Source organism: Crinia signifera, chromosome 3 (assembly GCF_055691185.1).
Source record: "Crinia signifera chromosome 3, ASM5569118v1, whole genome shotgun sequence".
Taxonomy (NCBI): Eukaryota; Metazoa; Chordata; class Amphibia; order Anura; family Myobatrachidae; genus Crinia; species Crinia signifera.
Genome location: NC_139219.1, coordinates 302087572 through 302113130, shown reverse-complemented (window position 1 = coordinate 302113130; position 25559 = coordinate 302087572). Strand labels below are relative to the sequence as shown.

The window sequence follows — 25559 nt, the reverse complement described above, 5'->3', positions numbered from 1 at the left end:
TGCATTTTTAACCATTTTTGTATCAATCCAGTGCATTAAACACTATCTATTCCTCTTTAAGTGCATTTGGAAGGCAAAAGTATTTCTAAAATAATCTGGCACCTCCCACTACACATTATAACAAGCTCTAGAACCTCCCAAAACCAGCGCACCCTGCTAGACATTATACAAGGGCCTTGGGCCCTTGTAAAACCCAGCACTGCTATATTTGTCATTCGCCACCACAAATAATTCTCTCCCATGTGCTCATATAATGTAACATCACAGTAATAGACTACCATCCTCATTTTTTCCATAGGACTGCGTCTAAAACACAAGAATATTAACCCCTTTCAGATGGGGTAATTATGGGATGGTTTGGGCTTCATATATATTATATATACTGTATGAGGTAAATGGTAACCCCTGCCTGTCTCCAGTCCAGTAATCTCTTTCTGAACAGTAATTATCCACTTCATATGCGCAAAGGCTCAATGGCTGGAGGTAGGAGGAGCTTATGCCATAACTGGAGTACATGCACAGCTCTTTCCGCCATTGTAATTATGGAGCGGCGGCCATTATGTGGTATAAAAGTGTCCCCTCATCCTAGTAATATCAGCACAGCAATACCATGCCACCGCACAAATTTAAGGTTGAGCGGTGAAGTTTTTAGTTTGGTAATGGATCCACACCCTCTGCAAGTCACCCTACCCCACCAGTACCAGGCCTGGCTCCACATGTGGTAAATGGATCATGCGTGTGCCCGGTTTGCACCCCCTAGCAACAGTCCTGTCTCAGCTGTGCAAGTAGATAATTAAACGCTGTTCCGTATTTAAACGCATCTGCCACCCCTAGAGAAAACAGCTAAAGTATTACAGCAAGAGCTTTTGTACGAGAACCCAACCCAGTATAGAATCATACAATTGCATTTTCATTTTAAATAGTGTAAATGTAGTATGCATGTACAGTTGGTCCTTAGCATCGTGGTCAGATGCTATAATAACAGCAGGAAGTCTCTAACACCTCATTTGTTGCTGATACAAGCAGCTAGTTGGTTTGGTAGGTAGAGCGATGAAAGGAGTTGTCACATTAGTGGACAGTGCAAGACTATTGGTCCTTTTTCTCGTCCTCTTTCTTGTCTGCCTTCTTCCTGTATTTCAAGATGACCAGCATGACCCAGACATTGAGAACTAACATCACAACGAACCGAAGCAGAACTGCAACAAGAGATTATTTTTTTTTCAAGTAAACCAGTCCTGGGTACTCTTTACCTAGAACGGCGCCAGCGATTGAAATCGCGGTCGTCGTGGGTAAAAATCGCGGTCATCGCGGGTAAATCGGGATGGCCGCGATGCCCGCGATTTTCCCATAGGGAACAATGTTAAAAAGCCTGATTGACCGCGATTTTACACTTAAATGCCTCAATGGACACGATTTGGGCATAGAAATCAATGTAAAATGGGCCACACAGCCCAAATAGGGCCAATTAACCGTTAAATGTCCCCCCCAATTTTTAACGCCACCCCACGATCCACGCCAACCCGAAGCGTGGCGAGCGCAGCGAGCCCGCGAGGGGCGGCGGTACGCGTCCTCCGACCTTTTCATGCCCTACTATCCACTAGGGCGTGGTGTGAGAATATAATAGTGTGGCGAGCGCAGCGAGCCACCGAGCCCGAAGCGTGGCGAGCGGACGCGGATACCTTCACAGGTAGACGCGTCCCCTCGCGGGCTTCACAGGTGTCCGCGTCGCCACGGACACCTGTGAAGCCCGCGAGGGGACGCGCATAACTGTGAAGGTATCCGCGTCCCCTCGCGGGGCTCGGTGGCTCGCTGCGCTCGCCACACTATTATATTCTCACACCACGCCCTAGTGGATAGTAGGGCATGAAAAGGTCGGAGGACGCGTACCGCCGCCCCTCGCGGGCTCGCTGCGCTCGCCACGCTTCGGGTTGGCGTGGATCGTGGGGTGGCGTTAAAAATTGGGGGGGACATTTAAGGGTTAATGGGCTCTGTGGCCCATTTAACATTGATTCCTATGGCCAAATCGGGTGGATTGAGGCATTTAACAGTAAAATCGGGTCCATCGTGCCTTTTAACATTGATTCCTATGGGAAATCGTGAGCATCGCGTCGCGGCCATCGCGGGTACATTTATGGCCGGCCGCGACGCGACCGACACGATTTTCATGTTTAACATTGGTTTCAATGGGAAATCGCGGGCATCGCGTCGGTCGCGTCGCGGCCATACATAAATGTACCCGCGATCAGCACGACGGGCGCCGTTCTAGGTAAAGAGTACCCAGTCCTGTATAGGCAAAGGAGCCAAAACTAATATTCCTCACTCGGAGCTGGTGATATCATTGGGTTATCAATAATAATGCAACCGCTCCCTTCACTAGGAACAGGTGACATCACTAATAAGAAGTCTACCTATCACTTTACAAGACACAGGTGACATCACTGGGAAACTGATAAGAATTAACCCTATTGCTTGATTAGGGATAGGTGTCCATAATGGGGCAGGCTCACTAAAGGTGGCCATACACACGCAGATTTATCTTCAGATCTGGCTGGTTGGAACAAAAACATGGTTATGGATGAGAGCAATGACAGTTGACCATTTGCTTGGAAATGCTGGAAAACTGACAAACTGTCACTCTCCATAACCATACACGTAACCTTTAAGAGTGCACAGTCCTTCTTTTTGGGCCCAAAAGAGTTCACTTCTGGATGGATTTTGTGGTATCCCTTTAAAATGCTTCCTCCAAGTGAGTGGTGGGGGTGGCGTACCTCCCAACTGCTGGAATATCTGAAGCGATGTGGGGTCCACTGGGTCTTTAAGGCAGGTTTTAAAGAGGAGGCTTTCCTCCAAAATATTGTGCCGTGCCTGGATGGAGATTTGGTGTCGGGGAAATGCTGTAAACGTCCCGTCTGTGATGAAATGCACTCTGGCTGATTTGCAGGTGATGTCTGGAATAGCAGAGTGAAAGGATAAGAGGGCTGGGTGCCTGGGCCGACGCGTTTTGCTGCTTCCAGCAGTTTTTTTCAAGGAAGCATTTTAAAGGGATACCACAAAATCCATCCAGAAGTGAACTCTCTTGGGCCCAGAAAGAAGGACTGTGCACTCTTAAAGGTGACGTTACCAATATTTCTAATTCATCTGGGCGCAGCTTTTCCAATTTTTATTGTTTTTAAATGATTTTATTGTGTTATGTATTAATAAATGTACACTATCCTTTTAAATCTTTTTTTTTCGGTCATCAATTTAGTGCAAGCTTCACTTTGTGTATATATATGGGTTTGAAAAATGACAGGTAGGAGCTGATTGGCTGGCTGTTTATTACTATCCCCTTAATACATTTTTGAAGATTGTTACATCTGGCCCCAAGAATCCAGTCTCTCTCTCTTCACTAAGAAAAAGTGACATCAAGTTCTCTTTTTACTGGTGACATCACAGGCATTTACCAAAAATTATGTAGTAGATCGAGCCCCGTCTTTTCTGACACACAAACCATCTGCTGTGTAACATACCTGCTTTGTCTCCGGTGGTCATTAGTGTTGTAAATATCCTAGCTGTAAATAAAAAGAATCAAATTACATTTGGAATACTGAGTAACTAAAGCCATCAGCACCCTCCCTATCAGTGGAAGTAATACCGGTTGTAAGCCACACAGCACTGAACTTGCATAAAGAATGTCTGCCTATAAAGCTGTGTACACACGGTGCGATCTTGTCGCTGAGCAATTTTGGCTTAAAATCGCTCAGCAATATATTGCTCAGTGTACTGTTCTCATCAGCGACCGGCGATTTTGGCTGAAAATTGCAAGCTATTCTGTCTCTACCTCATTTTGGCTAGAAATCGTAGGACCATGAAGGGCTGGCATCGGGAGTGCGCTCCCGGCGATTTAACTCCCACAGCACATGAAATCACTGGCAATATGGTCGCTCAGCAACCATATTTCCCATACTAACCAATATGATTCTAGATTTCACTTTATAAAATGTGCTATAAATGATCGCTTGAATCTGATTGGTTGCTATGAAAGACACCCCCCACTTTATAACGTTTCGCTAAATCTCCACCTTTGTTTTAAATTTGGGTACACGCTGGAGAGACTTGTCCTCCGACTGAGTGGCCGATTAGGGCTATACACACTTAGGGCCTTATTCTGGTCGATGCGGCCAGGACCGTGCGTCCTAAACCCCGCCTTTCGTACGGATTGCTCACTCCGTCCAAATGCGGTAATCCGCCGACCGCACGGAGCACGAGTGAATTTCTTACAGATACACCTCCTCCATCTCTTGGAACCTCCCCCATCATTCGATGGTCGCAGAACATCGAATGCAGGACGAGTGGTCCGCCAGCTCCCGCAACCTCAGACCACACGGGCATTTCTCCGTGCAAATACAGGGATCTGGCCAGCAGCTGACATCTGGCAATGTCATATGTCGGCCCCCTACACGTGCGTCACGGCCGCATTACCATGCGTACGCCCAGCGTTTTCATGGGAACGCCCATGAAACGCGGGGCGTATGCATATGGTAATGAGCCCAAACAGCCCTTCACGCCCCTCTCCACCCCCTGTTCGTTGTGTTCACATTTCATGCGGAATTTGCCCGTGCATTCCGCTCGCACATGTGCAGAGACGCCTCTGCACATGCGCAGACACAAAACATCGGCGGCACGAACGCACGCGGATATTACCGCACCAACCAAAATAAGGGCCTTAGTAACAAGCTACTCGATATGGGTTATGATATAAAGGGTCGAGAATGAATTGGTCGACACCAAGGGTGGTATTCAATTGTTTTTCACCTCGCTATACCCGGCGGTGGTGAGCCGAAATGCGCGGCTAAACCTGACTGTAATGAACGCGATATGCGCAAAAAATAAATCAATTGAATATCGCCCTACAATCTCCCGTCATTTTAGATGGGAGATCAGGTGCGATATAACAATTGAATACCACCCCAAATGTTTGACATGCACAAGGTCACCATACTGTAGACAAAAGGTTCATGTGTAAATGGTCGACACATAAAAAACCTTAACTGTTAAAAATGACCCAAAACTTATGTCGACTATTGACATGTCAACCTTTTCTCTGACCACTTTCTGTAAGCCGACCATATGGTTTCAGCCCAGACACGATCAATCTACCATCATCTGGATAACCTCAATGTCAGTCCTCACAGCTGAGTAGGCTTTTGAATTTGCCTGCCCAGCTACGACCTCGGTTCCCGCAGCCAGTGTACAAGCGGTCCGCGGGCCACCCGTGCCATCAGCCAGATGCACCAATATACCTGCCGATATACTGGGTGTAAGCTGTGCTGCAGGGCTGACGTCGTGCATGGGCATATTGTGGGTGTCCACACCTGCGGATCTGCCATTTTATGGAACTGAAAATATATCGCACAGTGTGTACCGAGCTCATGTCTCTGGATGACTGCCTCCATCTGGGGGAGATGTATCAAACACGCTAAAGAAAAATAAATCCAGCTCTGGTTGTTAAAGAAGGACATGTCTTACTAGCGCAGGTGTAGATGGCCATGCCCCACATCAGTGCACTGGCCTGGCCCGAATCTTGTGTTCTCCACAGGTGCTGCAGCTGGAGGAACTTGCTTGAGGCGCTGATCACGGTGCATAAATTCTGCAAGACAGGACAGTAGTCACAGATCAGACGTATCACTCTGTGTATAGAGCTCTGGCTTCCTAACACTTTCCCTTATTAAAGGATACCTGTCACCCCCTTTTACTACCCCCAACTAACCCCTAGGCTATGTAGTATAGGTCTATGTAAGCTGTGCTGTGTTTTTTTTTTTTTTTTTTTATGCGCTATTTTACTCACTAGAACGGCTTGAAATCCTTCCAGCGTCCCCTGTATCCAAGGGGAGCTGAGTCCGTTGCTAGGGATCGAGTCAAATTCTTCAAAAACGTCCCTCCCCCTGTGTGCTAAGCATCACGGCCCTGTGATGCTTTCTCAGCCCCCTTCCTCCTTCTCCCCCTCCCCTTTGCTGAGATCTCGCAGCTGCGCGCAAGTTTCCCTGAAGCCGTCCTGGCAATCTCCATAGTCCCACCCTCCGATGTCATCAGGCCGCGCACCTGTGTGATTCCAGACAGTACAATCAGTACACGCCGCGGAGAGCACTCACCGATCAGCGAGGGATGACAGGAAACAGGCAGCAGCAGCGACGAGTCTTCCTTCTGTCTTCTCTCCGCGGCGTGTACTGATTGTACTGTCTGGAATCACACAGGTGCGCGGCCTGATGACATCGGAGGGTGGGACTATGGAGATTGCCAGGACGGCTTCAGGGAAACTTGCGCGCAGCTGCGAGATCTCAGCAAAGGGGAGGGGGAGAAGGAGGAAGTAAAGGGGGCTGAGAAAGCATCACAGGGGAGTGTCCGTTAGCCCACATTGGGACGGACATCTCCAGATTATGCTAATGAAGGCAACAGCGCGAATGGATGATACACGGTAATGAAAAGCGGATTCTGCGTTGCTGTACTCTGTACTAGTAGACATGGGGGTTAGTTTGGGGTCCTTGATGGGGGTGACAGGAACCCTTTAACACTTGTTTTCTCACTGGTGTGCTGCTCTGGGCTTTCTGGCTTATGCTGATTTTTGGGGTGCTGCACCCCACACATAGATATAGCAATAGGGACCCTCAATACTCGGAGAAGCCTTAACGATTGGCTTGGGGGCTTACCCATGTATCTGCAAATATATGCAACTAATAAGATCTCTGATTTCTATTATCATGTAGTATTTAAATCCTGTTACTGATATCATTCAGTGTGCTGGGGGGGTGGTGCATTCATTGGGCCCAGTAAACTATTTTATCATAGCATGGATAAATCCATCCCTGGCATTTCCTGTTATTAAATTAGAAGCCACGAGGCAGCCACTGCCCTCTCAACCCACCTCCACCTGGGCACTTATCCCGCTGACACGACAGTCTGATGTGACCATGGTTATAAAAACTATTTTTGGGCCGATGGCAGCTCAAAAATCATAGTATCAGGACTCACCAGTGAGAGGTCTATTATCCATTTCTGGAGGACCAAAATGTTCCAAAGGCCAAAAAATCTAATCCGCAGTTAAGATATAAACACAATATATTTTGCTAGTAGAATTAAATAAAGTCCAAGGTTTTTTTTTTTTAACCAAGGCTACTGCTGCTTTTGACTTTCCAAAACTGGACCGCCGGAACATTGAATTCCGACTGTCGGGTCAAACAAAAACGGCCTGGGATTCCGACTGTCGGGGGGGGCCTTGTGTGTACCCAACAAGTCTACATTGTATCCGGGATATTAATGTTCTAATGGTACATTACATAGATCGCAATTAGAAATTAACATTTAGCCTAAGCTGGCTCAAAGCAGGACAGAACTCCCAACTATCCCACTATTAGAACATTACTGCTGTCTAGACACTGTCCCAGCATCACGCCTGCAGTGTTCTGCGGGACGATAGGGGTGGGGGTAAAGGTTGTTGAGCCTAGCCCTCTCTCCTGCCCCTCTGCATAGCACTGGTGAATGGATGCCATACACAAGCGCACAGCACCTGTACACCAGGGAGAGAGAGACTGGGGGTAGCCCAGCAGCTCAGGAAGCACTTGGCATGTGCCAAGCATGACCAAATAAGCGAAGCATGATGTATTACCACAAACCCACTCTGCAAGGACACAACACTTTTTGTGCCTTATTCTGGTTGATGCGCTCCTGCTCGATTTCGCAAGGTGGACGATGTTTTGCGTATGTCCACAGCATTTCTGTGCCTGTGTATACGCTGGGAGCGTGCTAAATCTGTTCGCCAAGTGTACGCTCCCTGCCTTTCGAGCGCGGGGTGGAGAGGGGCGTGGGGTGCTGGGCAGGCCCATTAGCATATGTGAACACCCAGCGTTTCCATGACGCATGTGCGGGGGGCAGACTGCTGACATAACCGGATGTCAGCTACCCGCTTAATTCCCTGTAATACTACACGTCTGGACCACCCGTACATATGCCTGTGCCTTTCCCATCATTCAATGGTCGGCAACTATCGAAAGATGGGGGAGGTTCCCACTGGCATGCGAACGGATGTTTATGTAAAACATCCATTCGCGTGCCGGGCAAACGAACCCGGCGTACGAAGGGGGGCGGGCGTACCACCATTCGCAGGCGGGTTCTGGATGACTCGCAAGAGTGCAAATTTGCACCCGAGCGAGTCAACCAGAATAAGGCCCATTTATGCATACAGGGGCAGATGTATCAACCAGCGTTAAGTGCAAAAATGCACTTAACGCTGGTTAACTAGGGGGGATTACTAGCGTGCGCTAGTGGCAGCCCGCCGAGTTACGCTCGGCGGGGCTGTCCCTGCAATCCCCCCCAGGGATTAACGACCGGGGCGATGTATTAACAGCCTTCAAGGCGTTAATTCGCCCCGGCCGCTTCGCCAGCTCAGGGCTAGCGTTGTCCTATCCCCCACTATGGGGACAACGCTAGCCCTGCGTCTGACTTGGGCTGCGCTGGAGATCTTGCGGTTTTAGCGAGATCTCGCGCATGCCCAGAAAGCCAGCCAGGGGGGGGGGGGCGGCGAGTGCGCATGTGCGGAGCGGCGAGGGAGATGATAAGGAGAGCCGTTCACGCTGGGGATAACGGCTCTCCTTATCAGCTGGGATGGGGTTAATACATCTGCCTATAACGTTTGCCCGCTTCTCCACGTTATGCTGGCGAAGCGGAAATCGTTATTCGCCAAACGTTATAGGCAGATTAATACATCTGCCCCACTGGCTCTGCCAATAACCTAATCAACTTCATCAAGAAGAATACAGAAGATCCTGAATCTAGAACCAGGCCTTTGTTCTCTGCTATTAAAAGCCCTTTCCTCACTTCAGTCAGAAAACATTTTACATCTGTGCAGTATTTCTTACTGTTCCATTCTATTCAGAATATGACTCGCTCATTGGTTTAGCAGGATTTTCCACACGGATTACCAAGCAGCAGATCCCAGTCCATTGTTCCATGGAAATCACAAAGGATACATCCCGAAGTAAGTCAGCGCACTGCGCACGCTTCCCGTGTAATGGAAGATAAACAGAAGTAGAACAGCATCTGGAATACAAGATATACAGGGGTAGATGTATGATGCTTGGAGAAGCTGATTGGCTGGTGCACCGTGGAGATGCACCAGCCAATCAGCTCCTAACTTACAATTTACATATTGGAGCTGATTGGCTGGTGCATTATCAGACTTTGTGTAGGAATCACCCCTATACTGTATGTAGGGTAGAGCTACAGTGGGGGTGGATTAGCTCACAGACGATGTCTAGGTAGAGACCGGTCGCATGCAGTGCGTCAACATTGTTTCTAAAGGTCAACACAAGTAAAAAAGTCGACATGATTTTTTTTTTTAGTTTTTTTGTGTCAATGCTGACACCAGAGCACAATTAGTGTAGCACATGGATGGCAAAGCACAAAAATTTTAAAAAATAAATAAATGTAAAAAACAGTGAAAAAACCATGTTAACTTTTTCACATGTCGACTATTGCCATGTTGCTGATGTCGATCTATTGCCGTCTACCCTAGATATTGCTTATGAGCCATCAGAATACTTGTACAGGGATGCATGCACTGAATCCTCCACTTACCTTGGGCTATTAGTATTGGATACTCAAGGTAGGTTTCTATCGGATAATCATAATACATCTGATATCTGAGAAGCACAAGAAATCTAAGGGGAGAAAATGACAGATATTAAACACACAGGTGTCATATGTGTAGAATACCTTATGCTCCGTAATATCTATTATATGGTATTACACAGCTGAGCCTGAAACCACACATCCCAGCATGCCTTGCCACAATGTTAGCATTCCCTAATAGCAAAATTGTGGCAAGGCATGCTGGGATGTGTAGTTTCACAACAGCTGGAGGGCCATAGTTTTGAAAAGCCTGGTATAACCAGTGCCAGGATAAGAGAATACCCTGATGGTATAACCAGTGCCATGCTGACCCTCGCTGCAGCAGCTGCTGGATAAGACAATACCCTGATGGTATAACCAGTGCCAGGCTAACCCTCGCTGCAGCAGCTGCTGGATAAGACAATACCCTGATGGTATAACCAGTGCCAGGCTAACCTTCGCTGCAGCAGCTGCTGGATAAGACAATACCCTGATGGTATAACCAGTGCCAGCTAACCCTCGCTTCAGCAGCTGCTGGATAAGAGAATATCCTGATGGTATAACCAGTGCCAGGCTAACCATCGCTTCAGCAGCTGCTGGATAAGAGAATACCCTGATGGTATAACCAGTGCCACCTAACCCTCGCTGCTGGATAAGAGAATACCATGATGGTATAACCAGTGCCAGCTAAACCTCGCTTCAGCAGCTGCTGGATAAGACAATACCCTGATGCTATAACCAGTGCCAGGCTAACCCTTGCTGCAGCTGCTGGATAAGAGAACACCCTGATGGTATAACCAGTGCCAGGCTAACCCTCGCTTCAGCAGCTGCTGGATAAGAGAACACCCTGATGGTATAACCAGTGCCAGGCTAACCCTCGCTGCAGCAGCTGCTGGATAAGACAATACCCTGATGGTATAACCAGTGCCAGGCTAACCCTCGCTGCAGCAGCTGCTGGATAAGACAATACCCTGATGGTATAACCAGTGCCAGGCTAACCCTCGCTGCAGCAGCTGCTGGATAAGACAATACCCTGATGGTATAACCAGTGCCAGGCTAACCATCGCTTCAGCAGCTGCTGGATAAGAGAATACCCTGATGGTATAACCAGTGCCACCTAACCCTCGCTGCTGGATAAGAGAATACCATGATGGTATAACCAGTGCCAGCTAAACCTCGCTTCAGCAGCTGCTGGATAAGACAATACCCTGATGGTATAACCAGTGCCAGGCTAACCCTCGCCGCAGCAGCTGCTGGATAAGACAATACCCTGATGGTATAACCAGTGCCAGGCTAACCCTCGCTGCAGCAGCTGCTGGATAAGACAATACCATGATGGTATAACCAGTGCCAGGCTAACCCTCGCTGCAGCTGCTGGATAAGAGAACACCCTGATGGTATAACCAGTGCCAGGCTAACCCTCGCTGCAGCAGCTGCTGGATAAGACAATACCCTGATGGTATAACCAGTGCCAGGCTAACCCTCGCTGCAGCTGCTGGATAAGAGAACACCCTGATGGTATAACCAGTGCCAGGCTAACCCTCGCTGCAGCAGCTGCTGGATAAGAGAATATCCTGATGGTATAACCAGTGCCAGGCTAACCATCGCTTCAGCAGCTGCTGGATAAGAGAATACCCTGATGGTATAACCAGTGCCAGGCTAACCATCGCTTCAGCAGCTGCTGGATAAGAGAATACCCTGATGGTATAACCAGTGCCAGGCTAACCCTCGCTGCAGCTGCTGGATAAAAGAACACCCTGATGGTATAACCAGTGCCAGGCTAACCCTCGCTGCAGCAGCTGCTGGATAAGACAATACCCTGATGGTATAACCAGTGCCAGGCTAACCCTCGCTGCAGCTGCTGGATAAGAGAACACCCTGATGGTATAACCAGTGCCAGGCTAACCTTCGCTGCAGCAGCTGCTGGATAAGACAATACCCTGATGGTATAACCAGTGCCAGCTAACCCTCGCTTCAGCAGCTGCTGGATAAGAGAATATCCTGATGGTATAACCAGTGCCAGGCTAACCATCGCTTCAGCAGCTGCTGGATAAGAGAATACCCTGATGGTATAACCAGTGCCACCTAACCCTCGCTGCTGGATAAGAGAATACCATGATGGTATAACCAGTGCCAGCTAAACCTCGCTTCAGCAGCTGCTGGATAAGACAATACCCTGATGCTATAACCAGTGCCAGGCTAACCCTTGCTGCAGCTGCTGGATAAGAGAACACCCTGATGGTATAACCAGTGCCAGGCTAACCCTCGCTTCAGCAGCTGCTGGATAAGAGAACACCCTGATGGTATAACCAGTGCCAGGCTAACCCTCGCTGCAGCAGCTGCTGGATAAGACAATACCCTGATGGTATAACCAGTGCCAGGCTAACCCTCGCTGCAGCAGCTGCTGGATAAGACAATACCCTGATGGTATAACCAGTGCCAGGCTAACCCTCGCTGCAGCAGCTGCTGGATAAGACAATACCCTGATGGTATAACCAGTGCCAGGCTAACCATCGCTTCAGCAGCTGCTGGATAAGAGAATACCCTGATGGTATAACCAGTGCCACCTAACCCTCGCTGCTGGATAAGAGAATACCATGATGGTATAACCAGTGCCAGCTAAACCTCGCTTCAGCAGCTGCTGGATAAGACAATACCCTGATGGTATAACCAGTGCCAGGCTAACCCTCGCCGCAGCAGCTGCTGGATAAGACAATACCCTGATGGTATAACCAGTGCCAGGCTAACCCTCGCTGCAGCAGCTGCTGGATAAGACAATACCATGATGGTATAACCAGTGCCAGGCTAACCCTCGCTGCAGCTGCTGGATAAGAGAACACCCTGATGGTATAACCAGTGCCAGGCTAACCCTCGCTGCAGCAGCTGCTGGATAAGACAATACCCTGATGGTATAACCAGTGCCAGGCTAACCCTCGCTGCAGCTGCTGGATAAGAGAACACCCTGATGGTATAACCAGTGCCAGGCTAACCCTCGCTGCAGCAGCTGCTGGATAAGAGAATATCCTGATGGTATAACCAGTGCCAGGCTAACCATCGCTTCAGCAGCTGCTGGATAAGAGAATACCCTGATGGTATAACCAGTGCCAGGCTAACCATCGCTTCAGCAGCTGCTGGATAAGAGAATACCCTGATGGTATAACCAGTGCCAGGCTAACCCTCGCTGCAGCTGCTGGATAAGAGAACACCCTGATGGTATAACCAGTGCCAGGCTAACCCTCGCTTCAGCAGCTGCTGGATAAGAGAACACCCTGATGGTATAACCAGTGCCAGGCTAACCCTCGCTGCAGCAGCTGCTGGATAAGACAATACCCTGATGGTATAACCAGTGCCAGGCTAACCCTTGCCGCAGCAGCTGCTGGATAAGACAATACCCTGATGGTATAACCAGTGCCAGGCTAACCCTCGCTGCAGCAGCTGCTGGATAAGACAATACCATGATGGTATAACCAGTGCCAGGCTAACCCTCGCTGCAGCTGCTGGATAAGAGAACACCCTGATGGTATAACCAGTGCCAGGCTAACCCTCGCTGCAGCAGCTGCTGGATAAGACAATACCCTGATGGTATAACCAGTGCCAGGCTAACCCTCGCTGCAGCTGCTGGATAAGAGAACACCCTGATGGTATAACCAGTGCCAGGCTAACCCTCGCTGCAGCAGCTGCTGGATAAGACAATACCCTGATGGTATAACCAGTGCCAGGCTAACCCTCGCTGCAGCAGCTGCTGGATAAGACAATACCATGATGGTATAACCAGTGCCAGGCTAACCCTCGCTGCAGCTGCTGGATAAGAGAACACCCTGATGGTATAACCAGTGCCAGGCTAACCCTCGCTGCAGCAGCTGCTGGATAAGACAATACCATGATGGTATAACCAGTGCCAGGCTAACCCTCGCTGCAGCAGCTGGATAAGAGAACACCCTGATGGTATAACCAGTGCCAGGCTAACCCTCGCTGCAGCAGCTGCTGGATAAGACAATACCATGATGGTATAAACCAGTGCCAGCTAACCCTCGCTGCAGCTGCTGGATAAGAGAACACCCTGATGCTATAACCAGTGCCAGGCTAACCCTCGCTGTAGCAGCTGCTGGATAAGACAATACCCTGATGATATAACCATTGCCAGGCTAACCCTCGCTGCAGCAGCTGCTGGATAAGACAATACCCTGATGGTATAACCAGTGCCAGGCTAACCCTCGCTGCAGCAGCTGCTGGATAAGACAATACCATGATGGTATAACCAGTGCCAGGCTAACCCTCGCTTCAGCAGCTGCTGGATAAGACAATACCCTGATGCTATAACCAGTGCCAGGCTAACCCTTGCTGCAGCAGCCGCTGGATAAGACAATACCCTGATGCTATAACCAGTGCCAGGCTAACCCTCGCTGCAGCTGCTGGATAAGAGAACACCCTGATGGTATAACCAGTGCCAGGCTAACCCTCGCTTCAGCAGCTGCTGGATAAGAGAACACCCTGATGGTATAACCAGTGCCAGGCTAACCCTCGCTGCAGCAGCTGCTGGATAAGACAATACCCTGATGGTATAACCAGTGCCAGGCTAACCCTCGCCGCAGCAGCTGCTGGATAAGACAATACCCTGATGGTATAACCAGTGCCAGGCTAACCCTCGCTGCAGCAGCTGCTGGATAAGACAATACCCTGATGGTATAACCAGTGCCAGGCTAACCCTCGCTGCAGCAGCTGCTGGATAAGACAATACCATGATGGTATAACCAGTGCCAGGCTAACCCTCGCTGCAGCTGCTGGATAAGAGAACACCCTGATGGTATAACCAGTGCCAGGCTAACCCTCGCTGCAGCAGCTGCTGGATAAGACAATACCCTGATGGTATAACCAGTGCCAGGCTAACCCTCGCTGCAGCTGCTGGATAAGAGAACACCCTGATGGTATAACCAGTGCCAGGCTAACCCTCGCTGCAGCAGCTGCTGGATAAGACAATACCCTGATGGTATAACCAGTGCCAGGCTAACCCTCGCTGCAGCAGCTGCTGGATAAGACAATACCATGATGGTATAACCAGTGCCAGGCTAACCCTCGCTGCAGCTGCTGGATAAGAGAACACCCTGATGGTATAACCAGTGCCAGGCTAACCCTCGCTGCAGCAGCTGCTGGATAAGACAATACCATGATGGTATAACCAGTGCCAGGCTAACCCTCGCTGCAGCAGCTGCTGGATAAGAGAACACCCTGATGGTATAACCAGTGCCAGGCTAACCCTCGCTGCAGCAGCTGCTGGATAAGACAATACCATGATGGTATAACCAGTGCCAGCTAACCCTCGCTGCAGCTGCTGGATAAGAGAACACCCTGATGGTATAACCAGTGCCAGGCTAACCCTCGCTTCAGCAGCTGCTGGATAAGAGAACACCCTGATGGTATAACCAGTGCCAGGCTAACCCTCGCTGCAGCAGCTGCTGGATAAGACAATACCCTGATGGTATAACCAGTGCCAGGCTAACCCTCGCTGCAGCTGCTGGATAAGAGAACACCCTGATGGTATAACCAGTGCCAGGCTAACCCTCGCTTCAGCAGCTGCTGGATAAGAGAACACCCTGATGGTATAACCAGTGCCAGGCTAACCCTCGCTGCAGCAGCTGCTGGATAAGACAATACCCTGATGGTATAACCAGTGCCAGGCTAACCCTCGCCGCAGCAGCTGCTGGATAAGACAATACCCTGATGGTATAACCAGTGCCAGGCTAACCCTCGCTGCAGCAGCTGCTGGATAAGACAATACCCTGATGGTATAACCAGTGCCAGGCTAACCATCGCTTCAGCAGCTGCTGGATAAGAGAACACCCTGATGGTATAACCAGTGCCAGGCTAACCCTCGCTGCAGCAGCTGCTGGATAAGACAATACCCTGATGGTATAACCAGTGCCAGGCTAACCCTCGCTGCAGCAGCTGCTGGATAAGACAATACCATGATGGTATAACCAGTGCCAGGCTAACCCTCGCTGCAGCTGCTGGATAAGAGAACACCCTGATGGTATAACCAGTGCCAGGCTAACCCTCGCTTCAGCAGCTGCTGGATAAGACAATACCATGATGGTATAACCAGTGCCAGGCTAACCCTCGCTTCAGCAGCTGCTGGATAAGACAATACCCTGATGCTATAACCAGTGCCAGGCTAACCCTTGCTGCAGCAGCTGCTGGATAAGACAATACCATGATGGTATAACCAGTGCCAGGCTAACCCTCGCTGCAGCTGCTGGATAAGAGAACACCCTGATGGTATAACCAGTGCCAGGCTAACCCTCGCTGCAGCAGCTGCTGGATAAGACAATACCCTGATGGTATAACCAGTGCCAGGCTAACCCTCGCTGCAGCTGCTGGATAAGAGAACACCCTGATGGTATAACCAGTGCCAGGCTAACCCTCGCTGCAGCAGCTGCTGGATAAGACAATACCCTGATGGTATAACCAGTGCCAGGCTAACCCTCGCTGCAGCAGCTGCTGGATAAGACAATACCATGATGGTATAACCAGTGCCAGGCTAACCCTCGCTGCAGCTGCTGGATAAGAGAACACCCTGATGGTATAACCAGTGCCAGGCTAACCCTCGCTTCAGCAGCTGCTGGATAAGACAATACCCTGATGCTATAACCAGTGCCAGGCTAACCCTTGCTGCAGCAGCCGCTGGATAAGACAATACCCTGATGCTATAACCAGTGCCAGGCTAACCCTCGCTGCAGCTGCTGGATAAGAGAACACCCTGATGGTATAACCAGTGCCAGGCTAACCCTCGCTGCAGCAGCTGCTGGATAAGACAATACCCTGATGGTATAACCAGTGCCAGGCTAACCCTCGCCGCAGCAGCTGCTGGATAAGACAATACCCTGATGGTATAACCAGTGCCAGGCTAACCCTCGCTGCAGCAGCTGCTGGATAAGACAATACCATGATGGTATAACCAGTGCCAGGCTAACCCTCGCTGCAGCAGCTGCTGGATAAGAGAACACCCTGATGGTATAACCAGTGCCAGGCTAACCCTCGCTGCAGCAGCTGCTGGATAAGACAATACCCTGATGGTATAACCAGTGCCAGGCTAACCCTCGCTGCAGCTGCTGGATAAGAGAACACCCTGATGGTATAACCAGTGCCAGGCTAACCCTCGCTGCAGCAGCTGCTGGATAAGACAATACCCTGATGGTATAACCAGTGCCAGGCTAACCCTCGCTGCAGCAGCTGCTGGATAAGACAATACCCTGATGGTATAACCAGTGCCAGGCTAACCCTCGCTGCAGCAGCTGCTGGATAAGACAATACCATGATGGTATAACCAGTGCCAGGCTAACCCTCGCTGCAGCTGCTGGATAAGAGAACACCCTGATGGTATAACCAGTGCCAGGCTAACCCTCGCTTCAGCAGCTGCTGGATAAGACAATACCATGATGGTATAACCAGTGCCAGGCTAACCCTCGCTTCAGCAGCTGCTGGATAAGACAATACCCTGATGCTATAACCAGTGCCAGGCTAACCCTTGCTGCAGCAGCCGCTGGACAAGACAATACCCTGATGCTATAACCAGTGCCAGGCTAACCCTCGCTGCAGCTGCTGGATAAGAGAACACCCTGATGGTATAACCAGTGCCAGGCTAACCCTCGCTTCAGCAGCTGCTGGATAAGAGAACACCCTGATGGTATAACCAGTGCCAGGCTAACCCTCGCTGCAGCAGCTGCTGGATAAGACAATACCCTGATGGTATAACCAGTGCCAGGCTAACCCTCGCCGCAGCAGCTGCTGGATAAGACAATACCCTGATGGTATAACCAGTGCCAGGCTAACCCTCGCTGCAGCAGCTGCTGGATAAGACAATACCATGATGGTATAACCAGTGCCAGGCTAACCCTCGCTGCAGCTGCTGGATAAGAGAACACCCTGATGGTATAACCAGTGCCAGGCTAACCCTCGCTGCAGCAGCTGCTGGATAAGACAATACCCTGATGGTATAACCAGTGCCAGGCTAACCCTCGCTGCAGCAGCTGCTGGATAAGACAATACCATGATGGTATAACCAGTGCCAGGCTAACCCTCGCTGCAGCTGCTGGATAAGAGAACACCCTGATGGTATAACCAGTGCCAGGCTAACCCTCGCTGCAGCAGCTGCTGGATAAGACAATACCATGATGGTATAACCAGTGCCAGGCTAACCCTCGCTGCAGCAGCTGGATAAGAGAACACCCTGATGGTATAACCAGTGCCAGGCTAACCCTCGCTGCAGCAGCTGCTGGATAAGACAATACCATGATGGTATAACCAGTGCCAGCTAACCCTCGCTGCAGCTGCTGGATAAGAGAACACCCTGATGGTATAACCAGTGCCAGGCTAACCCTCGCTTCAGCAGCTGCTGGATAAGAGAACACCCTGATGGTATAACCAGTGCCAGGCTAACCCTCGCTGCAGCAGCTGCTGGATAAGAGAATACCCTGATGGTATAACCAGTGCCAGGCTAACCCTCGCTGCAGCTGCTGGATAAGAGAACACCCTGATGGTATAACCAGTGCCAGGCTAACCCTCGCTTCAGCAGCTGCTGGATAAGAGAACACCCTGATGGTATAACCAGTGCCAGGCTAACCCTCGCTGCAGCAGCTGCTGGATAAGACAATACCCTGATGGTATAACCAGTGCCAGGCTAACCCTCGCCGCAGCAGCTGCTGGATAAGACAATACCCTGATGGTATAACCAGTGCCAGGCTAACCCTCGCTGCAGCAGCTGCTGGATAAGACAATACCCTGATGGTATAACCAGTGCCAGGCTAACCATCGCTTCAGCAGCTGCTGGATAAGAGAATACCCTGATGGTATAACCAGTGCCACCTAACCCTCGCTGCTGGATAAGAGAATACCATGATGGTATAACCAGTGCCAGCTAAACCTCGCTTCAGCAGCTGCGGGATAAGACAATACCCTGATGCTATAACCAGTGCCAGGCTAACCCTTGCTGCAGCAGCCGCTGGATAAGACAATACCCTGATGCTATAACCAGTGCCAGGCTAACCCTCGCTGCAGCTGCTGGATAAGAGAACACCCTGATGGTATAACCAGTGCCAGGCTAACCCTCGCTTCAGCAGCTGCTGGATAAGAGAACACCCTGATGGTATAACCAGTGCCAGGCTAACCCTCGCTGCAGCAGCTGCTGGATAAGACAATACCCTGATGGTATAACCAGTGCCAGGCTAACCCTCGCCGCAGCAGCTGCTGGATAAGACAATACCCTGATGGTATAACCAGTGCCAGGCTAACCCTCGCTGCAGCAGCTGCTGGATAAGACAATACCATGATGGTATAACCAGTGCCAGGCTAACCCTCGCTGCAGCTGCTGGATAAGAGAACACCCTGATGGTATAACCAGTGCCAGGCTAACCCTCGCTGCAGCAGCTGCTGGATAAGACAATACCCTGATGGTATAACCAGTGCCAGGCTAACCCTCGCTGCAGCTGCTGGATAAGAGAACACCCTGATGGTATAACCAGTGCCAGGCTAACCCTCGCTGCAGCAGCTGCTGGATAAGACAATACCATGATGGTATAACCAGTGCCAGGCTAACCCTCGCTGCAGCAGCTGGATAAGAGAACACCCTGATGGTATAACCAGTGCCAGGCTAACCCTCGCTGCAGCAGCTGCTGGATAAGACAATACCATGATGGTATAACCAGTGCCAGCTAACCCTCGCTGCAGCTGCTGGATAAGAGAACACCCTGATGCTATAACCAGTGCCAGGCTAACCCTCGCTGTAGCAGCTGCTGGATAAGACAATACCCTGATGATATAACCATTGCCAGGCTAACCCTCGCTGCAGCAGCTGCTGGATAAGACAATACCCTGATGGTATAACCAGTGCCAGGCTAACCCTCGCTGCAGCAGCTGCTGGATAAGACAATACCATGATGGTATAACCAGTGCCAGGCTAACCCTCGCTTCAGCAGCTGCTGGATAAGACAATACCCTGATGCTATAACCAGTGCCAGGCTAACCCTTGCTGCAGCAGCCGCTGGATAAGACAATACCCTGATGCTATAACTAGTGCCAGGCTAACCCTCGCTGCAGCTGCTGGATAAGAGAACACCCTGATGGTATAACCAGTGCCAGGCTAACCCTCGCTTCAGCAGCTGCTGGATAAGAGAACACCCTGATGGTATAACCAGTGCCAGGCTAACCCTCGCTGCAGCAGCTGCTGGATAAGACAATACCCTGATGGTATAACCAGTGCCAGGCTAACCCTCGCCGCAGCAGCTGCTGGATAAGACAATACCCTGATGGTATAACCAGTGCCAGGCTAACCCTCGCTGCAGCAGCTGCTGGATAAGACAATACCATGATGGTATAACCAGTGCCAGGCTAACCCTCGCTGCAGCTGCTGGATAAGAGAACACCCTGATGGTATAACCAGTGCCAGGCTAACCCTCGCTGCAGCAGCTGCTGGATAAGACAATACCCTGATGGTATAACCAGTGCCAGGCTAACCCTCGCTGCAGCTGCTGGATAAGAGAACACCCTGATGGTATAACCAGTGCCAGGCTAACCCTCGCTGCAGCAGCTGCTGGATAAGACAATACCCTGATGGTATAACCAGTGCCAGGCTAACCCTCGCTGCAGCAGCTGCTGGATAAGACAATACCATGATGGTATAACCAGTGCCAGGCTAACCCTCGCTGCAGCTGCTGGATAAGAGAACACCCTGATGGTATAACCAGTGCCAGGCTAACCCTCGCTGCAGCAGCTGCTGGATAAGACAATACCATGATGGTATAACCAGTGCCAGGCTAACCCTCGCTGCAGCAGCTGGATAAGAGAACACCCTGATGGTATAACCAGTGCCAGGCTAACCCTCGCTGCAGCAGCTGCTGGATAAGACAATACCATGATGGTATAACCAGTGCCAGCTAACCCTCGCTGCAGCAGCTGCTGGATAAGACAATACCCTGATGGTATAACCAGTGCCAGGCTAACCCTCGCTTCAGCAGCTGCTGGATAAGACAATACCATGATGGTATAACCAGTGCCAGGCTAACCCTCGCTGCAGCAGCTGCTGGATAAGACAATACCCTGATGGTATAACCAGTGCCAGGCTAACCCTCGCTGCAGCAGCTACTGGATAAGACAATACCCTGATGGTATAACCAGTGCCAGGCTAACCCTCGCTGCAGCAGCTGCTGGATAAGACAATACCCTGATGGTATAACCAGTGCCAGGCTAACCCTCACTGCAGCTGCTGGATAAGAGAACACCCTGATGGTATAACCAGTGCCAGGCTAACCCTCGCTGCAGCAGCTGCTGGATACGAGAATACCCTGATGGTATAACCAGTGCCAGCTAACCCTCGCTGCAGCAGCTGCTGGATAAGAGAACACCCTGATGGTATAACCAGTGCCAGGCTAACCCTCGCTGCAGCAGCTGCTGGATAAGACAATACCCTGATGGTATAACCAGTGCCAGGCTAACCCTCACTTCAGCAGCTGCTGGATAATGGCAAGATTATTTGCAGCTTCCTGTGTGAGATTCTTGCACGTGTCCTATGTTACATGTATACATGGTGCACTTTCCTAAATGTAGGTGTGTCCAGTAATACCCCTTTTACACCTTAAAAATAACTTGGGTTGTTGCCGGGTCAGCGTGCAGTGTGAAAGGGCTATGTTGAATATCCTGGGTCCAGCAACCTAGCCATATTATCAGTGTTATTGCTGGGTCGGACCTGGTTCCTGGGCAATGTGAACGGGTAACCCAGGTTACCTCAGTGCGGCTTCCTACCCCTGCCTGACGTGCCACCACTCCCCCCCGGATAATGTCAGTGACCTGGCAATAAGCCGGGTCGCTGTGAGCAGCAATATTGGTGAGTAACCCATATCCAAATCCCAGGTGTGACCCAACATTTGCGATGTGAAAGGGGTATATTTACAGGGGTTAAACACAGGATGACCAGCAGTAATCCTTTTTTAACCTGTGTTGAATTGCTGGGTTGTTAGACCCGGGTTATTCACTTTCATGCCTTCACACACTGCACATTGACCTGGGTCTACCTGGCAATAACCTGGTTTATATTGGTGATGTGAACAGGGTATTACCATAGCGCCAAATCAGATTCTAACATTTTCTAGGATAGAAACGATAGAATTTGAGGGGTTGCTATGGGCAACATCACCTCTTTTTATTTGTAGAAGCTATAGCAAATGTACCCCTATGAGCTGGTATAGAAGCAGGTTATACAATCTCCTCTTCCCCCTACACATTAGGGTGTGACATGCATGGAATCCCTGTGCCCCTGGGCTGCTTTAGTGTTGGTAACTAGCTGCAGCAGGTGCTACACAGGGGCACAGTCACACTGCACAGGACATTACCTCTCTGCACAATGCCTGTTCTTAACTCCTATATACTGTCAGTCTGCATCTTACCCTGTCACCTCCAGCAGCACACTGCCCAGGCTCACCCCCTCTGCAGACCTGGCTGACATGATGGACAGGATCTGGGGAAACTTCAGCACCATGCAGACTACCAAGGTGCTCCAGTTAGCAAAGACCAGCAGCTCGGTCTCCAGCTCCATCATGCTGGTGACTGGCAGCAGACAGCAGAGGAGGATCCAGGTCCGGCAGCAAGTCTTGGCTGGGAGAGGAGTCTTTCTCAGATCATTTCCTCTTCCTCCTGCTGACACTGAGGGGAGGTTCCTTCAATTATGTGTAATAGGACAGAGGAGGACGGGACATCCGACACACTCCCGGGCTGGCTGCATTGTTATTATTGTGCACAGACTGCGCCAGCCTATGTTGTTTCCTATGGAGCACTGGTAGCACACACCACCAGGCAGCTGGGCACAGCTGGGCAGACACTAGCTTCAGCTGCAATTGTGAGAGAAACATAAGCTCTCACAAACATAAACACACTTGGAGTTTATGGGAGTTCTATATCGAAGATGGGATGTTGCATACCCTCCTCCAACATGTGAAGGCAGGGCAGCAGGAACCGCTAAACATTCAGAAAGGGGCGTGGTTATAGGTATATGGGGTGTGGCCATGCCCCTTTTTCAAATGTGTACTGGGTAGGGATGACCATCGTTGCCATTGCCATCGATGATAATTCTGCAACTGGCCATCGATAGTGCTTAACTATGCAATGGATGACCATCAATATTTTTACATATCGATGGTCATGCATTGTGTTTGATTAATTGGCATGTGGGCCAATCAAAACACAGGGGTGGGGCTTCACGGATGTCGGGGCGGAGCTGTGCTCCGTGTCCTGGTGCTTTGAAAAAAACAAACAGCTATTCCATTGATGGAGGAAAACCATCTGGTTCTCCCCTATCGATGGCAAAAGTATTTGACATCGGCCATGAACCATCAATCATTTTAAATCATCGATGGTCGATGGCCATCCCTAGTACTAGGTATTTTTTTCCCTTTTATAAGGTGATACTCCTTGGGCCAGATGTATTAAGCTTTAAAAAGTGATAAAATGGAGAGTGATAAACAGCCAGCCAATCAACTCCTACCTGTCATGTTATTTTATTTATTTATTATTTATTTATTAACAGTTTCTTATATAGCGCACACAAATTACGCAGCGCTTTACAGAGCATAGTAATAATCAAAAACACATAACAAATTACAGTACAAGACAGTTTAGGACAAGCACATGGTTAATACGGATAGTTGCATCAGGGGACAGGACACTGAAGCAATCATCAGGGTGGCAGTGGTTTATATATTCTAAGAAAGGCACATGAGGAGAGAGGGCCCTGCTCGTGAGAGCTTACATTCTAAAGGGGAGGGTTAGACAGACAGGGGTGACACAGAAGGGGGAGAAGTGAGCATAAACAGTAGGTTAGGATGAAAGATGGTCAGGTTTTATGCTGGAGGGTGGGAAGATGACAGCTTAGTCTTTGATATTTTTAAGGCCCCCATACACTATGCGATTTTGCGACGATTTCATCCGATTTCGGCACTATGTGCCGATAATCGGGTGATATCGGCCCAAAATCGTAGGTGTGTGATATCTGATCCGATCCGATGCGCGGTCCCGTGCGCATCGGACCGGATCAGGGAGGTCGGACGGTCTGTACATACGATCACGTCCGACCTCCCTGTATGCATATGCCTGCCACCTGACAGGCATATGCATGCAGACACCGGGGGAGCAGTGGGGCGGGCAGCGGGTCCCTGAGCGCCGGCGAGTGCTGCTGACTGACCTGGCCGGGCAGTGTACTTACACATAGCAGCAGCGGGGAGGGACGGGCAGCGCAGTGGCGGCTATTATATTTTTAAAATACTTGTCAAATGACCGGCCGCTCTCTGATTGGCTGAGAGCTCTCCGGCCAATCAGAGAGCGGCCGGTCATTTGACAAGTATTTTAAAAATCTAATAGCCGCCACTACGCTGCCCGTCCCCGCTACTGCTATGCGTAAGTACACTGCCCGGCCAGGTCAGCAGCGCTCACCGCACCCGCCGCCCGCCCCCACCGCCGCTGCCCGCCCCCACTACTGCCGCTGCCCGCCCCCACTACTCCTCACCGCCCTGCAGCTCCCCGGGTTTTTTTTTACATGGGATAAATCGCATGCGATTTATCCCATGTAAAAAATGGCACATCAAGTGCCAAATTGTATGTGAGCCTCCCGGGGAGCTGCCGGGCGGCTCGCAGGTAAATTGGGTCTGATTTGTCCCTAGGACAAGTCGGCCCAATGTATGGGGGCCTTAAGTCTAAAAAAAGGGCTGGGTCATCCAAGAGTAGACAGCAGAGAGACAGTTGAAGATATGAGTGAGGATAGAGGGAGAGAGATCAGGAAAGGATCGGTAGATTTTAGTGTTATCAGCATAGATGTGATAGTGGAAGTGGAGTGAGCACATAAGCTCACCCAGAGAGGACGTGTAGATAAAGAGGACACCTACTATCAATGGAAGAGCAGGAGAGGTGAGGTCATTAGAGGTACAGCTGGTAATTTTCAAAACAGACAGTGCAAGTACAAGCTTTAACAGTGATAGTAAAAGTTGTTTGCAGATGTAAAATGCTGATGTTATGGTTGAATTGCCAGATTAAGCAGCCAGGAGTAGTATGTTACAGGCTGGGTTTGAAAAATAACAGGCAGGAGCTGATTGGCTGGTTGTTTATCACTCTTTATTTTATCACTTTTGAAGCTTGATACATCTGGCCCAACACCAGATCTTTGCCGCCTGTCTCCTACACGGAACTCATGTCCCCATTCGCCCTGGCCGCTCTCTGAACCCTGGACTCCTCCTGCCGCCGCCATCTTTCCTGCCAGCCAAGCCGGGTATTGTGCATGAACGAATTTTGCTGCTGGAACTGGTGAGTCACTTTGAAAAAAAAAAAGTGAAACATCTGTTTTGCTGTGCAATCGATGGAGGGAAACCATCATGAAGAGAATTCAGTCCGCTGTGAAGTGCTCCCGGGTGGAAGGAGGGGAGGATGTCACAGTGCGGACTGGAATCAGGTTACGGCCTCGTTGCTCACTACATTATGGGGTTGAATCAGTTTAACTGCAGATTACTCGTGGCTACAAGTGTGGCTATAAGTCGCATTTACGCTACCTCATCACTCACTAAGATGGGAGTTCTACTGAAGATGGGATGCATGTTGCCCATAGCAACCAATCAGATTCTACTTATTTATTTAGCTCCTTCTAGAAAGTAATAGATAGAATCTGACTTGTTGCTATGGGCAACAGCCTATTATCAATAGAACTCCCATCTTAGTAAATTTACCTCACAGATTTTTGTTTGCAGGCCCATGTGGCTGTGCATAAAAATCCCAGAGTTTGTGGAAATATTGGGCTGAGGAGGGGGTAAGTTTTTTTGGGGATGTTCCCACGTCCCTCCCGGGGCTGGCAGTGTCCTGCGGGGTAGTGGGGGCAGTTGGGAGTCCCCCCTGTT

The 25559-nt window shown here is 50.0% G+C and overlaps 1 protein-coding gene across 1 annotated transcript; it reads right to left on the bottom strand.

Annotated features, from left to right (window-relative positions):
* Nucleotides 1–998: 998 nt before the first annotated feature.
* Nucleotides 999–22624, bottom strand: SLC66A3 (solute carrier family 66 member 3). Its single transcript, XM_083178554.1, has 7 exons — nt 22074–22624; nt 9610–9692; nt 9003–9072; nt 7009–7066; nt 5509–5629; nt 3510–3551; nt 999–1196 (listed from the first exon to the last, which is right to left on the bottom strand). The coding sequence occupies exons 1-7, from the start codon at nt 22223–22225 to the stop codon at nt 1087–1089; spliced, it is 636 nt and encodes a 211-aa protein (XP_083034680.1). The 5' UTR covers nt 22226–22624; the 3' UTR covers nt 999–1086.
* Between the last annotated feature and the right edge of the window lie 2935 nt (nt 22625–25559).

Bases quoted from the DNA above. Each gene is read 5' to 3' on its own strand.
- SLC66A3 (XM_083178554.1), bottom strand. From the start codon at position 22,225: ATGATGGAGCTGGAGACCGAGCTGCTGGTCTTTGCTAACTGGAGCACC. The intron at 9,073-9,609 runs GTAAGTGGAGGA...CTTGTATTCCAG, and splicing joins TCCAATACTAATAGCCCAAG to ATGCTGTTCTACTTCTGTTT. The intron at 1,197-3,509 runs GTATGTTACACA...CTCTTGTTGCAG, and splicing joins GACCACCGGAGACAAAGCAG to TTCTGCTTCGGTTCGTTGTG.